Source organism: Phyllobates terribilis, unplaced genomic scaffold (assembly GCF_046119375.1).
Source record: "Phyllobates terribilis strain yellow unplaced genomic scaffold, ASM4611937v1 Scaffold_75__1_contigs__length_6962009, whole genome shotgun sequence".
In the NCBI taxonomy this organism is placed as follows: domain Eukaryota; kingdom Metazoa; phylum Chordata; class Amphibia; order Anura; family Dendrobatidae; genus Phyllobates; species Phyllobates terribilis.
Window position 1 is genome coordinate 1,765,671 of NW_027362835.1, and position 17,529 is coordinate 1,783,199.

General features: G+C 43.3%; 1 protein-coding gene across 2 annotated transcripts in view; it reads right to left on the reverse strand.

Annotated features, from left to right (window-relative positions):
* SPON1 (spondin 1) overlaps positions 1-17,296 on the reverse strand; it is a 1,048,567-nt gene extending 1,031,271 nt beyond the window's left edge. Inside the window, exon 1 of one of the 2 annotated variants that reach the window (XM_073662598.1) lies at positions 16,821-17,296. In XM_073662598.1, coding sequence (XP_073518699.1) covers positions 16,821-17,280 — 460 coding nt within the window. In that variant the 5' untranslated portion in view covers positions 17,281-17,296. The remainder of the gene's footprint in view (positions 1-16,820) is intronic. The other variant, XM_073662597.1, reaches the window with a different exon arrangement.
* Positions 17,297-17,529: the final 233 nt, after the last annotated feature.

Sequence of the window (17,529 nt, forward strand, 5' to 3'; positions counted from 1 at the left end):
TGTAAGGGCTATTTGACCAAGTAAGAAAGTGATGGGGTGCTGCGCCAGATGACCTGGCCTCCACAGTCACCAGACCTGAACCCAATCGAGATGGTTTGGGGTGAGCTGGACCGCAGAGTGAAGGCAAAAGGGCCAACAAGTGCTAAGCATCTCTGGGACCTCCTTCAAGATTGTTGGAAGACCATTTCTGGTGACTACCTCTTGAGGCTCATCAAGAGAATGCCAAGAGTGTGCAAAGCAGTCATCGAAGCAAAAGGTGGCTACTTTGAAGAACCTAGAATATAAGACATATTTTCAGTTGTTTCACAATTTTTTTGTTAAGTATATAATTCCACATGTGTTAACTCATAGTTTTGATGCCTTCACTGTGAATGTACAATTTTCATAGTCATGAAAATACAGAAAAATCTTTAAATGAGAAGGTGTGTCCAAACTTTTGGTCTGTACTGTATAGTAGGTGTAATAATAATAATATTAGAAAATACCTCCAATTAGAAATGTAGTATAGTTATTCTGATTTTATATGTCTTTTTATTCATGTGCAGGCATTACAGGGCCTTAGGTATCCATAGTTTTGACCACTAGCAACTAACTAACTGTTACTATATCAGTGGTCATGGATACCTAAGGTCCTGCAATGCCTGCACATGAGGAAAAAGACATAGCGAATCAGAAAAACTATACTACATTTCTAATTGGTGGTATTTGCTAACATTATTATTATTACACCTACTACATATTGGGATAGGATCTTGGAGATGGGAATATCCCTTTACATCTACCTTCAACCTTAAAACTATGAAACATCTCCCTCATGTCTGCTTTACATCAGCACCATCTGTAAAATGCTCTTTTATTTTGTTAGGATGTTAGAGGTTTTAAAATTGTAGCAATTTTTCATTTGTTCAAGGAAATTTACAAAACTTATTTTTTAGGGACCTATTCAGTTTTGAAGTAACATTGGGGGACCTATATATTGGAAAAAAAACAAAAGTGATATCATTTAAAAACAGCACCCCTCTATATATTCAAAACTGTTGTTAGGGAGTTTAGTAACCCTTCAGGTGCTTTTCAGTAATGCAAAGTAGCATGACGGGTATGAAATATGTTGTTTTTACTACCTAAATGTTGCTAATTTCTGAACAGGCCACTATAGCCGACAGACTCTAAGGCCATTATTTGTCCATGAATTGCCATCAGGACCCCACAACCATGATCTCAGGTGCCAATGGGGTTAAAAAGGGATCCCCCACACTCTGTTAACCATCTAGATGCCATAGTCACTATTGACAGCAGCATCTAAGGGGTTTAGCGTAAATGGTTGGTGACAACGATCGTGGCTGGTGCAGCAGGGTGTCAGATATAGTGTGCAGCTGACGGCTACAGTATTCTCACCCATCGGGGGATGCTATTCACTTATATCTCACGTCATATTTGAGGTCACTAAGGGGTAAAAGATAAACATTAGTAAGGCACATATAAGGCATGATCGGAATGAGAGAAATCAATATACAGACTGTTATATAACCGACTGGGGATGATGTTGGTCCAACTTTGAGGCACGTAGAGAACAAACAACTTGGTTAATTTCACCACTGTTCCTTGGTTTCTTGCATACAACATGCTCTGCGTGACTTCAACACTAATACTCTAGTCTGAGGGAGCAGCAGCAAGTGATATTACTTGATTCCTTGTTGTGGGTGAAAACAACCCCAAAAGATGAGCAGTTCCCTTAACCCCTTTACTCCCGAGGGTGGTTTGCACGTTAATGACCAGGCCAAGTTTTACAATTCTGACCACTGTCACTTAATGAGGTAAGAACTCAACTGATACCACTGATTCTGAAACAGTTTTTCCGTGACATATTGTACTTCATGACAGTGGTAAAATTTCTTCAATATGTCTTGCGTCTATTTGTGAAAAATTGGAAATTTGGCAAAAATGTAGAAAATTTAGAAATTTTCAAAATTTGAAATTTCATGCCCTTAAATCAGAGAGATATGTCACACAAAATAGTAAATAAATAACATTCCCCACATTTCTACTTTACATCAGCACAATTTTGGAACCAAATTTTTTTCGTTAGGATTTGTAAGGGTTAAAAGTTGACCAGCGATATTTTATTTTTCCAACAAAATTTACAAAACCATTTTTTTGTGACCACATCACATTTGAAGTGACTTTAAGAGGCCTTTATGACAGAAAATACCCAAAAGTGACACCATTCTAAAAGCTGCACCCCTCAATGTGCTCAAAACCACATTCAAGAAGTTTATTAACCCTTCAGGTGCTTCACAGGAATTTTTGGAATGTGGAAGAAAAAAATGAACATTTGAACATTTAACTTTTTGTCGCAAAAATGTTACTTTAGACCCCGATGTTTTTATTTCCGCAAGGTTATCAGGAAAAAATGGACCACAACATTTGTTGTGCAATTCCTCCTGAGCATGCCGGTACCCCATATGTGGGGGAAAACCACTGTTTGGGCACACGGCAGGGCTCGGAAAGGAAGGAGCGCCATTTGACTTTTTGAATGTAAAATTTGCTTGAATAATTAGCGGACGCCATGTTGCATTTGGGGAGCCTCTGATGTGCCTAAACAGTGGAAACCCCCCACAAGTGACCCCATTTTGGAAACTAGACCCCCCAAGGCAACTATCTAGATGCATAGTGAGAACTTGGAACCCCTAAGTGCTTCACAAATTGATTCGCAAAAATGAAAAAGTATTTTTTTTTCCACTTTTTCATTTTTACTTTTATCAAGTGATGCCAATTTGGAAACTAAACCCCTCAGGGAACTTATCTAGGTGTGTGGTGAGCACCTTGAACCCCCAGGTGCTTCATAGAAGTTTATAACATTGAGCCATAAAAATAACATTTTCACATTTTTCCCACAAAAATGTTTTTCAGCCTCCAATTTTGCATTTTCATAAGGGTAACAGGAGAAATTGCACCATGCAATTTGTTGTGCTATTTCTCTTGAGTAAGCCGATACCCCATATGTGGGGGAATACCACTGTTTGGGGGAACACCACTGTTTGGGCGCACGGCAGGGTTCAAAAGGGAAAGAGCGCCATTGGACTTTTTTGAATATAAAATTTGCTTGAATAATTAGCGGATGCCATGTTGCATTTGGGGAGCCCCTGTTGTGCCTAAACAGTGGAAACTCCCCACAAGTGACACCATTTTGGAAACTACACTCTCAAGGATTTTATCAAGGGGTATAGTGAACATTTTGAATCTAGAGGTACGACACAGAATTTGATAACATTAGGTCATCATACTGAATAAGTTGTCATTAGACTTAAGCGCAAGTGCTCACTACTTGAGTTTGCATCGGGTACTCGGGTATGCACCAAGTATCACAGGTGCTCAAGTGACATGCCCACATGTTTCAAGGTTGTTAGACACCCAAAAAAAACATGGGGGGATCACTCGTGCATGGCAGGCAATCCCCGCAAGGTTTTTTTGGCTGTATAACAGCAACAAAACATATGGGGCGGAGACTCGAGCATTTCACTTGAGCACCCGCGACACTGGGTGCCCACCCGAGCACCTGATGCAAACTCAAGTAGCGAACACTTGTTATCAACACTAGTCGCCATATCGTCGTCATTTTTTTTTTGTTTACTTTTGAAAAAATCCCAACCCCAACACAACCCTAACCCCAAACCTAATACAACCACAACCCTAACACAACCCTAACCCTAGCACAACCCTAACCCTAGCCCAACCCTAGCCCTAGCTCAAACCTAACCCTAGCCCAATCCTAACCCCAGCCCAACCCTAACCCTACCCCAACCCTAACTCTAGTCCAACCCCAACCCTAGAACAACCCTAGGCGGCTTGCTATTTTTGTGGGACAAGATGATGTTTTCAGCAGTACCATTTATATTTACATTCGTGTTTTTGATCGCATTTTATTCCATTTCTTTGTTTGGCGGTATGATGAAAAAGCTTTGCTTTGTTTTTTTTACCATGTTCACTGAAGGGGTTAACTAGTGGGACAGTTTTATAGGTCAGGTCGTTCCAGACGCGGCGATACCAAATATGTGTACTTTTATTGTGTTGTGTTTTTTTTTATTTATTTATGGGTTCTGTATATTTTTTTTTTTTTTTTAGATTTTTACAAATTTTTTTTTTGCTTTCTGACATTTTTTCAACTTTTACACTTTGTCCCACTATGGGACTTTCACTTTTTTGCATTCTGATCGCCTGTATAGCGCACCCCCAAAGTATGATGTTTCCCCCACCATGCTTCACGGTTGGGACAGGGTTCTTGGGGTTGAACTCATCCTTCTTCTTCCTACAAACACGGCAAGTGGAGTTGATAGCAAAAAGTTATATTTTGGTCTCATCTGACTACATGACCTTCTCCCATGCCTAATCTGGATCATCCAGATGGTCATTGGCGAACATCAAACGGGCCTGGACATGTGCTGGCATGATTAGGGTGACCTGCAGAATTTTAATCCATGACGGTGTAGTGTGTTACTAATGGTAATGTTTGAGATTGTGGTCCCAGCTCTCTTCAGATCATTGACCACGTCTTCCCGTGTAGTTCTGGGATGATTCCTGACCTTCCTCAGAATCATCCTTACCCCACAAGGTGAGAACTTACATGGAGCCCGAGACCGAGGAAGACTGACAGTCATCTTGTGTTTCTTCCATTTTCTTAGAATTGTGCCAACAGTTATCTTCTCACCAAACTGCTTGCCTATTGTCCTGTAGAACATCCCAGCCTTGTGCAGGTCTACAATTATGTCACTGGTGTCGTTAGAAAGCTCTTTGGTCTTGGCCATGGTGGAGAGGTTGGAGTGTGATTGATTGATTGATTGAGTGTGTGGACAGGTGTCTGTTATACAGGTAACGAGTTCAAAAAGGTGCAATTAATACAGATAACAAGTGCAAAGTAGGAGGGCTTCTAACAGAAAAACTAACAGGTCTGTGAGAGCCAGAATTCTTGCTGGTTGGTAGGTGATCGAATACTTATTTCATGCAATAAAATGCAATTTAATTATTTAAATATTATACAATGTGATTTTCTGGTTTTTCTTTTTCGATTCTGTCTCTCACAGTTGAAGTGTACCTATGATAAAAATTACAGACCTCTCCATTCTTTGTAGGTGGGAAAACTCACAAAATCGGCAGTGAATCAAATACTTATTTTCTCTACTGTATGTGTTTTTTTAATTTTATTCAGGGGTTTATAGGCCAACCCTAATCACTATATAACCATATCTCAATTCATGCAAACATTCAAGTGATCTTACTCAGAGATGTGATGATTGCCATAGAGCTCTCTGATGTGGCAGGCGGCGCTCCATACAAAATATTTCTCTCCATTGTTGAGCTATTAGGATAAGTTGCCTATTATGAGTATCGATCTCCTCTACTGGTCTAGACAAATCTAATGCTATTATATGGAATACCCCTTTAGGTTAAAATGTCTTAAAATGACAGGTGACACAATAGGACATGATGTCATACTGCAATTTTGTGAAACCCTACATTAATGCATACTGCATGTGGTCACCTTTACCGCACACATACCCTTGGCTCAACAAGTACCAAATATTTTACATTTATGCTTCACTTATCCAGCAATTCAGACCAGTTTCAAGCATCCGTGTTTTTATTTATACGTGAAAGACTGAAGAATTTTCATAGCAGATTTTCATTAGTGTTTGGTCTGTGTGCCAGGTTTTCTTCTTGCCACTCTTCCATAAAGGCAAGATGTGTGGAGTATACAACTAATAGTTGTCCTGTGGACAGATTCTCCCACCTGAGCAGTGGATCACTGCAGCTCCTCCAGAGTTCCCATTGGCCTCTTCGCTGCTTCTCTAATTCTCTGCTTGCTTGGGATGAGTGCTCCTTGCTGGGGATGTCAGTTTAGTTAGACAGCCATGTCACTCCTTTCATTTTTGGATGATGGGTTGAACAGTGCACTGTGAGATGTCCAGAGTTTGTTTTTTTATATAACCTTACCCTGCTTTTCTCTTCTCTACAATTTTAGCCCTGACTGTCTGATATGTTATTTGGGGGCTGACTTAGTGCTCACTCCTCCCGCTCCCTACCTAGGGCCTAGCCTTAGGGTCAAATAGGGCTAGGTTTCCTGCTTGGCGTTAGGTGCAGAACCTATTTACCATCTATAGGGCAGTCAGGGTTTGTTATTAGCTCTGTTTAGGGGTCTCCAATTTCCTTAGTTGTAGGGCTCCCTCCCCTTTTCCCGTCCTTATATGCTGGGTTCTCCCCATACCTAGCGTGACAGTTATACTGAGAATAAATTACACACAGATAGGCTCAATTTATGTGAATTCTGGAGGCAATTGATCACTCAGGATTATATTTAGGGGTATGAACCCCATAATCAAACCATGTATTATTCCTTTACACTTCACAAATACTTGCTACTCTGTGTTGGTATATCACATAAAATCCAAGTAAAAAAATTGTTTGTGGATGTAATGTTAAAAAATGGAAAAATTCATGCTGTATGAATAAATTTTCAAGGCTTTGTACACTTCAGTTCAAAAGTTTGGGGTCACCCAGACAATTTTGTGTTTTCCATGAAAACTCATACTTTTATTTATCAAATGAGTTGCAAAATGATTAGAAAATATAGTCCAGACAGTGACAATGTTAGAAATAATTATTTTTATTAGAAAGAATAATTTTCTCCTTAAAACTTTGCTTTCGTAAAAGAATGCTCCCTTTGCAGCAATTCCAGCATTGCAGACCTTTGACATTCTAGCTGTTAATTTGCTGAGGTAATCTTGAGAAATTCCCCCCCATGCTTCCTGAAGCCCCTCACACAAGTTGGATTGGCTTGATGGGCACTTTTTGCGCACCATACAGTCAAGCTGCTCCCACAACAGCTCAATGGGGTTGAGATCTGGTGACTGCGCTGGCCACTCCATTACAGATAGAAGACCAGCTGCCTGCTTCTTCCCTAAATAGTTCATGCATAATTTGGAGGTGTGCTTTGGGTCATTGTCCTGTTGTAGGATGAAATAGGCTCCAATCAAGCGCTGTCCATAGGGTATGGAATTGAGTGATAGCCTTCCTTATTCAAAATTCTATTTAATTTATACAAATCTCCCACTTTACCAGCACCAAAGCAACCCCAGACCATCACATTACCTCCGCCATGTTTGACAGATGGCGTCAGGCACTCTTCCAGCATCTTTTCAGTTATTCTGCGTCTCACAAATGTTTGATTCGTCTGTCCATAAAACTTTTTTCCAATCTTCCTCTGTCCAATGTCTGTGTTCTTTTGCCCAAATTAATATTTTCCTTTTATTAGCCAGTCTCAGATATGGCTTTTTCTTTGTCACTTTGCCCTGAAGGGCAGCATTAGCACTTAAAAAAAGGCCCTTATCTTTGGAACTATATGTTGGGTTTAAAAAAAAACCTGAATACTCAGGACAGCAGTGAGAATAAAATAAGAGCAATAGGTGGGCATTTTTGGACTGGTGACGGGTCCACATTAAATGCATTATAAACATAGCAACCAGGATGCAATACATTATTGCCAATGGATGAAACTCACATGAAAATCTTTAACTTTTTCTCACCAGATTGGGAATTTAACAATGTTGGCAAAGAGGCATCATGTCTAGAGGCTGGGGAGTTTTACAGAATAGGATTTGTAAAACTGATTTACTTATCTCAGTGCTGTACTTTATTGCACGATTTCAGCATAGATTCTCTAAAAAAGCTCCCTATCAAATACACTGCTCAAAAAAATGAAAGGAACACTCAGATAACACAACCTAGATCTGAATGAATGAATGAAATATTCTCATTGAATACTTTGTTCTGTACAAAGTTGAATGTGCTGACAACAAAATCACACAAAAATCATCAATGGAAATCAAATTTATTAACCAATGGAGGCCTGGATTTGGAGTCACCCCCAAAATTAAAGTGGAAAAACACACTACAGGCCGATCCAACTTTGATGTAATGTCTTTAAAACAAGTCAAAATGAGGCTCAGTATTGTGTGTGGCCTCCACGTTCCTGTATGACCTCCCTACAATGCCTGGGCATGCTCCTGATGAGGTTGCGGATGGTCTCCTGTGGGATCTCCTCCTAGACGTGGACTAAAGCATCCCCCAACTCCGGGACAGGATGTGGTGCATCGTTATGTTGGTGGATGGAGCGAGACATGATGTCCCAGATGTGCTCAATCGGATTGAGGTCTGGGGAACAGGCGGGCCAGGCCATAGCTTCAATGTCTTCATCTTGCAGGAACTGCTGACACACTCCAGCCACATGAGGTCTGGCATTGTCCTGCATTAGGAGGAACCCAAGGCCAACCGCAACAGCATATGGACTCACAAGGGGTCTGAGGATCTCATCTCAGTACCTAATTGCAGTCAGGCTATCTCTGGCGAGCACAGGAGGGCTGTGCCGCCCTCCAAAGAAATGCCACTCCACACCATTACTGACCCCACTGCCAAACCGGTCATGCTGCAGGATGTTGCAGGCAGCAGATCGCTCTCCACGGCGTCTCCAGACTCTGTCATGTCTGTCACATGTGCTCAGTGTGAACCTGCTTTCATCTGTGAAGAGTACAGGGCACCAATGGCGATTTTGCCAATCCTGGTGTTCTGAGGCAAATGCAAAGTGTTCTGCATGGTGTTGGGCTGTGAGCACAACCCCCATCTGTAGATGTCGGGGTCTCATACCACCCTCATGGAGTCGGTTTTTAACCGTTTGTGCAGACACATGCACATTTGTGGCTTGCTGGAGGTCATTTTGCAGGGCTCTGGCAGTGCTCCTCCTGTTCCTCCTTGCACAATGGCGGAGGTAGCGGTCCTGCTGCTGTATTTTGCCCTCCTACGGCCCCCTCCACGTCTCCTGGTGTACTGGCCTGTCTCCTGGTGGTGCCTCCAGCCTCTGGACACTACGCTGACAGACACAGCAAACCTTCTTGCCACAGCTCGCATTGATGTACCATCCTGGATGAGCTGCACTACCTGAGCAACTTCTGTGGGTTGTAGAGTCCGTCTCATGCTACCACGAGTGTGAAAGCACAATCAACATTCAAAAGTGACCAAAACATCAGCCAGAAAGCATTGGTACTGACATGTAGTCTGTAGTCCCCACCTGCAGAACCACTCCTTTATTGAGTGTGTCTTGATAATTTCCATCTATTGTCTATTCCATTTGCACAACAGCATGTGAAATTGATTGTCAATCCGTGTTGCTTCCTAAGTGGACAGTTTGATTTCACAGAAGTTTGACTTACTTGGAGTTATATTCTGTTGTTTAAGTGTTCCCTTTATTTTTTTGAGCAGTGTATATTACAAGAGGGGCTAGGGACATATATACATTATAGAGCAGATACATCACAGTAGGGCCATGTTGGAGGGAGTTGGAGCATATACAACACTGGAGGGGCTGAGGCACATACATCAAAGCTGTAGTTATAAAGTATTCTAATTTACTGAGATAATGAGTTTTGTGTCTTCATTGGCTATAATCCATAATCATCAACATTAACAGAAATAAACACTTGAAATAGATCACTCTGTTTGTAATGACTCTATATACTAATATTTGAGTTTCACTTTTTGTATTGAAGAATTGAAATAAATTAACTTTTTGATGATATTTTAATTTAGTGAGATGCACCTGTACCTGAGAGATGGTATAGAAAGAAGCCGCAGAAGTTCTTCCAGCACGTTTCATATTCCCTTTGAATCCAGTTAGGGTTTTTTCTCAAAAAAACTGAATTAAAACTGTATTTTTTCAAAAATATCACAAGTACGAAAACACCCTCAAGCAGACTTAGCTTTCTAAAGAAATTCTTATTTTCTTCTTCAATCTTAAGAACTTTTTATCTTTCTGGAAGCAACATAAATGCAATAAGTCTGCAGCAGACTCCAGGGGTGCTAATGCTCACTGATAGTTTTGCCTCCGGCCTCAGGTAGTCCTTGCACCTATGAATAATGTCACATTCTTCATGATTTTCAGTATAAAAGTATATTGAAGAAATTCATCACAGTTCTGTCGGCCTCTGCAGCCCCAGCTCTTCTGCGCACAAAGTAGTACGCTAAAATCTGCTCATTTCCACCACTTATACCCAAACTGTACAAATTCACCTCCAATCACAATGACGCAGCAACGCAGTATCAGCTCCGACTGCGACTCAGGATTCTGCCTTGCAGCCATACAGGCATCACACGAGTGACAAAGTCCGCTTTTTATTTTTCTTCCACAACTTTGCTTGTCCAGATGTGACTTCTACCAAATGTATCCCCTGGAATAAGGTTTTTGGAGGAGTTTTTATTTTGGTGTATTTTTGTGACTTTTTTGGTACTAAAAAGTTGCAAAAACTGTTTTAACAAAGATATTTTTATTTTGCACTAAATTCATGAACCACATGCTCCATTTTGATGAATTTAGCGCTCAAAAATATCAGTGGATACCGAAAAAGAAAAAAGAGCAGTGACCTCAATAAATTGTAAATGATGGGAAAAAAAGCAAATTGCTATATCAAAATGGGAAATACCAGTCTGACTGTATCTAATGACACCCAGCAGAAAGACTTGCCGCTGACATAAGGTGAACTCTTATATGAGCAGGGTATTAACATCTGGGGAGAAGCCTACGGCTGCAGCTTTATCTGATATCTGCGAAAACTCCATCAATCTTATCCTCCAGATTTAACAGATCATTACAAGTTCCATCATTTTTGTCGATAGGAAACACTCGATTTGATGCGCTTTTTCTCTTAAAATGATGGCCACCTGAAAGTAAAGCAAACCTATAGTCACAAAGAACGACACAGTAACGCAGCGCCAGCTCTGATATTCCAAATTTAATATCAACCAGAAGAAAGACCGGTCACAAACACGGGGTGGGCTCTCTCACTGGGTATTAACAGCCATGGAAAAGCCACTAGCTGCAGCTTTATCAGATATTCAAAACATCTCCAACAACCTTGTCCTCCAGATTTTAGCAGATTGTAATCACACATTTAAAGGGATATTCTCTGAGATCCTATCCCAATATGTAGTAGGTGTAATAATAATATTAGCAAATACCTCCAATTAGAAATGTAGTATAGTTCTTCTGATTCACTATGTTGCTTACCCCACGTGCAGGGTATTGCAGTAGCTTAGGTATCTATGATTAGAACCACTAACAACTAACTATTACTGTATGAGTGGTCGTAACCATGGATACCTGAGCTACTGCAATGCCCTTCACAAGGGGTAAGCGACATAGCGAATCAGAAGAACTATACTACATTTCTGATTGGAGGTATTTGCTAATATTACTATTACTACACCTACTACATATTGAGATATGATCTTGGAGAAGTGAATACCCCTTAAAGGAGCCGTAAACAAAAAGTGAGCAAATTATCGCAAGAGCTGCTGATATTTCATCTGTCAGAACCCTCCTGTTTGTTTTTGTTTCTATCTTTTGTTTTGCGGTCACGTGATCATCTGCCTATATATTCCAGCTCCGCCCTTCTGGCTTTGCTGGACTTCAGTGTTGCTTTGACTGTCTCTCTAGCCAGGTGCTTTTATGCCTATCTCTCTCTGGTTCGCTTGGTCCTCTGGGACCTCTAGTACTTTTTGTCAGTTTAACGTTTGCTCTGCAACAACTTCTGTTAGGAGGTGTCCCATTTTTGTCCCAGTCCTTAGTTCCTTTAGGACTGGGACATCTGAGTACAGTCCGATTTCGCGCACTGACACAATGGAGAAGTTTTGTTCTCTATCTTCTCATCACAGTGTGCTCCAATTCTCTCATCTGGATCACACTAGGTAGGTGGACACACGGATCAGACCTTGTTCAGTGTCAGTGGCATAATCGGTACGATTGTTTTGGATGAGAGAATACACGGTCGTCTAACTCTAGCCTTAGTCTGTCAGCCCATGCCATCAATAATGGACGGTTCAACTGACATTAGACTAATGTGTATGGGAGGATCTTAATGTGCATGGCGACATTCCGACTTTCCAGAGATGGCAAATGTTGGGGGAGAGAAGGATGGGGTACTTGGATTTAAACATCACATACCCTCCCCTGAGTAAGCTGGATCACGTACCCTCCCCTGTGAGTAAGCTGGATCACGTACCCTCCCCTGTGAGTAAGCTGGATCACGTACCCTCCCCTGTGAGTAAGCTGGATCACGTACCCTCCCCTGTGAGTAAGCTGGATCACGTACCCTCCCCTGTGAGTAAGCTGGATCACATACAATAAACAGCAAATACATACAAATCTCAAAAAAAGGCCATCTGGCCACAAAAAATCCGCCAACAAGAATCGGACATATACAGCAAAAAATGGCAGAATTAAAATATAACTTTTAATGGGATAATTAAAATCTAAAATAGTATCTAGATACACACAAACAAACATAAATAGGGATGTTATTCACCCAGTGGGGTGGACTAGTTCAGAAAATACAACAGGAGATATATGTTCCTTAATTTACTACAATAATGTTTACTCCTTAATAGTAGAGAGAGACTATCATATGCAAACAGTGGAAATTCATAAGTAGAAAGAAAAGGAACAATCTCACCGGTCCTGCAGCACGAATTTCTCCACAGAATAGCACAGGGTTAATCCAGCGGTCATCCACCTCTGACCCTATAATGCCCTGTTCTCATATGCTGTCCCTAGGACCCCAAAGCTCCCGCCCTGACAAGGGCAGTCCACAGCTGACCCTAAAGATCTGATCAGCCCTACATAGACCCTACAGAAGTTTCCCAACGCGTTTCCTCACCATCAAGTGATTCATCAGGGGAGTAACAGAAAAATTATTATCAATGGTCTAGGGTATGGTAACCCTCCATGCAGGTATATAGAAAAGGCAGTGGCAAAATGGCCACAGGTTGATTGCCTTAAGTATGTTCAGGTACAATTAATCCAAATAATTCCCATGTGTGTACCTTGAGACACATCTGGTCTCATTGGATAACACCGTAAATAGCAGCTAACTTTAGCCAATTAAAGCTCGTATATGCAAATGCCCCCTGCAGGAGCTAAACCCACCCACACATACATGCCCCAGCGATCCACAAACGCCCCATAAAGGGCAGACAGCGATCCCCTACCCCCCAAGGCAGGATCCCCCCGAGGAGACACATCTAAGACCCCCACAAAGAAAAATCCATTATAAGACCCGCTGAAAACGAGACAATCTAACATTTCCCATGCAGTATGCTCCATTCCCACGCCGTGGAACGCTGTTTGCGCTCCACTGGATCACATACCCTCCCCTGTGAGTAAGCTGGATCATGTACCCTGCCCTGTGAGCTGGATCACGTACCCTCCTCTGTGAGTAAGCTGGATCATGTACTCTCACCGGTGAGTAAGCTGGATCACATACCCTCCCCTGTGAGTAAGCTGGATCACGTTCTCTCTCCTGTGAGTAAGCTGGATCACATACCCTCCCCTGTGAGTAAGCTGCATCACGTACTCTCTCCTGTGAGTAAGCAGGATAACGTAATCTCTCCTGTGAGTAAGCTGGATCACATACCCTCCCCTGTGAGTAAGCTGCATCACGTACTCTCTCCTGTGAGTAAGCAGGATAACGTACTCTCTCCTGTGAGTAAGCTGGATCACGTACTCTCTCCTGTGAGTAAGCTGGATCACATACCCTCCCCTGTGAGCTGGATCACGTTCTCTCTCCAGTGAGTAAGCAGGATCACATACCCTCCCCTGTGAGTAAGCTGGATCACGTACCCTCCCCTGTGAGTAAGCTGGATCACGTACTCTCACCTGTGAGTAAGCTGGATCACGTACCCTCCCATGTGAGTAAGCTGGATCAAGTACTCTCACCTGTGAGTAAGCTGGATCACATACCCACCCCTGTGAGTAAGCTGGATCATGTTCTCTCTCCTGTGAGTAAGCTGGATCACGTACTCTCTCCTGTGAGTAAGCTGGATCACGTACCCTCCCCTGTGAGCTGGATCACGTACCCTCCCCTGTGAGTAAGCTGGATCACGTACTCTCACGCGTAAGCTGGATCACATACCCTCCCCTGTGAGTAGGCTGGATTACGTTCTCTCTCCTGTGAGTAAGCTGTATCACATACCCTCCCCTGTGAGTAAGCTGGATCACGTACTCTCTCCTGTGAGTAAGCTGGATCATATACTCTCTCCTGTGAGTAAGCTGAATCACGTACTCTCTCCTGTGAGTAAGCTGTATCACGTACTCTCTCCTGTGAGTAAGCTGGATCATGTACCCTCACCTGTGAGTAAGCTGGATCACGTACCCTCACCTGTAAGCTGGATCACGTACCATCACCTGTGAGTAAGCTGGATCACGTACCCTCCCCTGTAACTAAGCTGGATCACGCATCCTCCCATGTAACTAAGCTTGATCACGTACCCTCACCTGTGAGCTGGATCACATACTCTCTCCTGTGAGTAAGCTGGATCACGTACTCTCTCCTGTAAGCTGTATCATGTACTCTCTCCTGTGAGTAAGATGGATCACGTACTCTCTCCTGTGAGTAAGCTGGATCACATACTCTTTCCTGTGAGTAAGCAGGATCACGTACCCTCCCCTGTAAGTAAACTGGATCACGTACCCTCCCCTGTGAGCTGGATCACGTACCCTCACGTACCCTCACCTGTGAGCTGGATCACGTACCCTCACCTGTGAGCTGGATCACGTACCCTCACCTGTGAGCTGGATCACGTACCCTCACCTGTGAGCTGGATCACGTACCCTCACCTGTGAGCTGGATCACGTACCCTCACCTGTGAGCTGGATCACGTACCCTCACCTGTGAGCTGGATCACGTACCCTCACCTGTGAGCTGGATCATGTACCCTCACCTGTGAGCTGGATCACGTACCCTCACCTGTGAGCTGGATCATGTACCCTCACCTGTGAGTAAGCTGGATCACGTACTCTCTCCTGTAAGCTGGATCATGTACTCTCTCCTGTGAGTAAGATGGATCACGTACTCTCTCCTGTGAGTAAGCTGGATCACATACTCTTTCCTGTGAGTAAGCAGGATCACGTACCCTCCCCTGTAAGTAAACTGGATCACGTACCCTCCCCTGTGAGCTAGATCACGTACCCTCACCTGTGAGCTGGATCACGTACCCTCACCTGTGAGCTGGATCACGTACCCTCACCTGTGAGCTGGATCACGTACCCTCACCTGTGAGCTGGATCACGTGCCCTCACCTGTGAGCTGGATCACGTACTCTCACCTGTGAGCTGGATCACGTACCCTCACCTGTGAGCTGGATCACGTACCCTCACCTGTGAGCTGGATCACGTACCCTCACCTGTGAGCTGTATCATGTACCCTCACCTGTGAGCTGGATCACGTACCCTCACCTGTGAGCTGGATCACGTACCCTCACCTGTGAGCTGGATCACGTGCCCTCACCTGTGAGCTGGATCACGTACCCTCACCTGTGAGCTGGATCACGTACCCTCACCTGTGAGCTGGATCACATACTCTCTCCTGTGAGTAAGCTGGATCACGTACTCTCTCCTGTGAGTAAGCTGGATCACGTACTCTCTCCTGTGAGTAAGCTGGATCACGTACTCTCTCCTGTGAGTAAGCACGGTCACGTAATGAGAAGTACCTAAAATTAATTGGGGTCTCTACAATCTCAGTGATTTTTCTCTAGTTCCATAGGAATATGACCAAGCTTTTCCAACCAGAAATAATAAGCTGATAACAGAGAAGACTACGTACAAGAAGAGTGTAACACAAGTTATAATGACCCGCGTATGTCCTCTACGTAAGCAGAGGCAGCCATGGTTTAGAAGAAATGTCATGCTGCAGCTGATCAGGGGTGGTGTGGAGCTGTCTGGACATGGGGTGGGAGCACATGTGGCCACTTTTCATGTTCTGAGTCTGGCTGCACTGGGATTTATGGGTTGCCAACCAAAATATCAGTGTGCTTTACAAGCAATTGGCTGCTGTCAGCAGAGGAGGATCAGCTGCAAAATTAGGCTGAAATGAATGATCATGGCCGTGCCACCCACAGATGACATAACAGGTTCAGGATATCTCCTGACAACATGCCTGGCGACCTCAACGTGGGAACAGACCTGCTGTATATTGTACTATACATTGTATTCACCCACATGATCACTGCTTCTAGGAGCATCCCCATCCACTCACATCTATAACACGACTCTGAAGCAGACAGATTGCAGGTAAAGCATCGATCATTGGGGTCATTATCTTTTAGGACACATTCCTATTAATTAACCTTACTGTCAGCTTGCCCTCAAATAAAATGGCTGATAACAAGGAATCATAGAGAAAAAAAAGATTAGGTAACATAATAAAGGATGGTAGGTTTATTAAGGGATTTCTTAATGAATACAGGATAACTACATGTCCTTAATCACTAATGTTCTAAAGTTTTCATCTGGTTTTACATCGTGGGAACAGGAATAACAGAGCTGAGTAGGTAACACATGATCATAGGTAGACTTTCCTTCTCTGTAAGCTAATCATCACTTTGCTGCCTTAGCTATGGATCTAAACACCTTGGCCAAATTAAAGTGACTTGTTGGTGCCACCCTGAGACGAGTCCCCTGGTAACATGCCCTCATGGCTACTCTATGGAGTGGTTTGGCCAGATTCGCCTGCTATCACAGGGTGCATTTTCTAGCATAGCAGTTGAGATGAATCACATACATTACTATTAGATATTAGAATGTAGAAGTGATGCAACTTCTAAGCCTTAAAGACACATTCAGCTCTGCTCCATCTGCCTGGTATGACTGTATGAAGAGAAGGAAACACTGAGCAGCTGTTCTTCTATGGGGCAGAGTCGCCCCCCAGTCTGCCTCCGGCACTTACCCCTGTACGTGTTCCCTGCCTTGTAGTATTCCGGGTCTCCCTCCACTCTCAGGGAGAATTCATTGTAGCCTTCTTTCCTTGTGCTTCCTTGTGCTCTCAGGATCCTGCTACAATATCCTTCTGATTTCACTGCTTTGTCTTCAGTTTCATCCATAAATCCGTAGATCGCCACAAAACAAGTCACCAGCACATAATGCAGCAAGGAAGATCGCACCGACTGTCCCATCTCCGGAGAGCAACGATCTGCAGGGAAGAAGGGCTGCAAGAGCTGCCAGTGTGCACAGGGAGCAATGTGGAGTGAGGAGAGCTGTGGCGTGAGGAGCTGTGGAGTGAGGAGCTGCTCTCCTCCCAGGATGTGTAATGTTTGCTCAGCCCCACAATTCCCAGGCTCTGGTGAGAGCAGAGCACAGGGGACGCTGCTGTCTCCTAGACATCCAGCAAGGATTTGCTCTCTGCTCATCTACATGGTGGAGCCTCAGCCTGGGAACCTCAGCCTGGGAAGCAGTCAGCACATTCCTCCCACAGCCTATAGTTACTGTATGCACTTAGGGACATTTCCCCTTTTGCCTTTAGCTCTGTGTGCAGTACAATTTCGGGGAGGTGAAATGACATAGTAACCTATGACTGGAGGTTCTGTCTCAGCTCCTGAAAGTAAACCTATAATACAGTGATTTATTAAGTGTCTGAGAGCTGCTTGTCCTGTACTTTA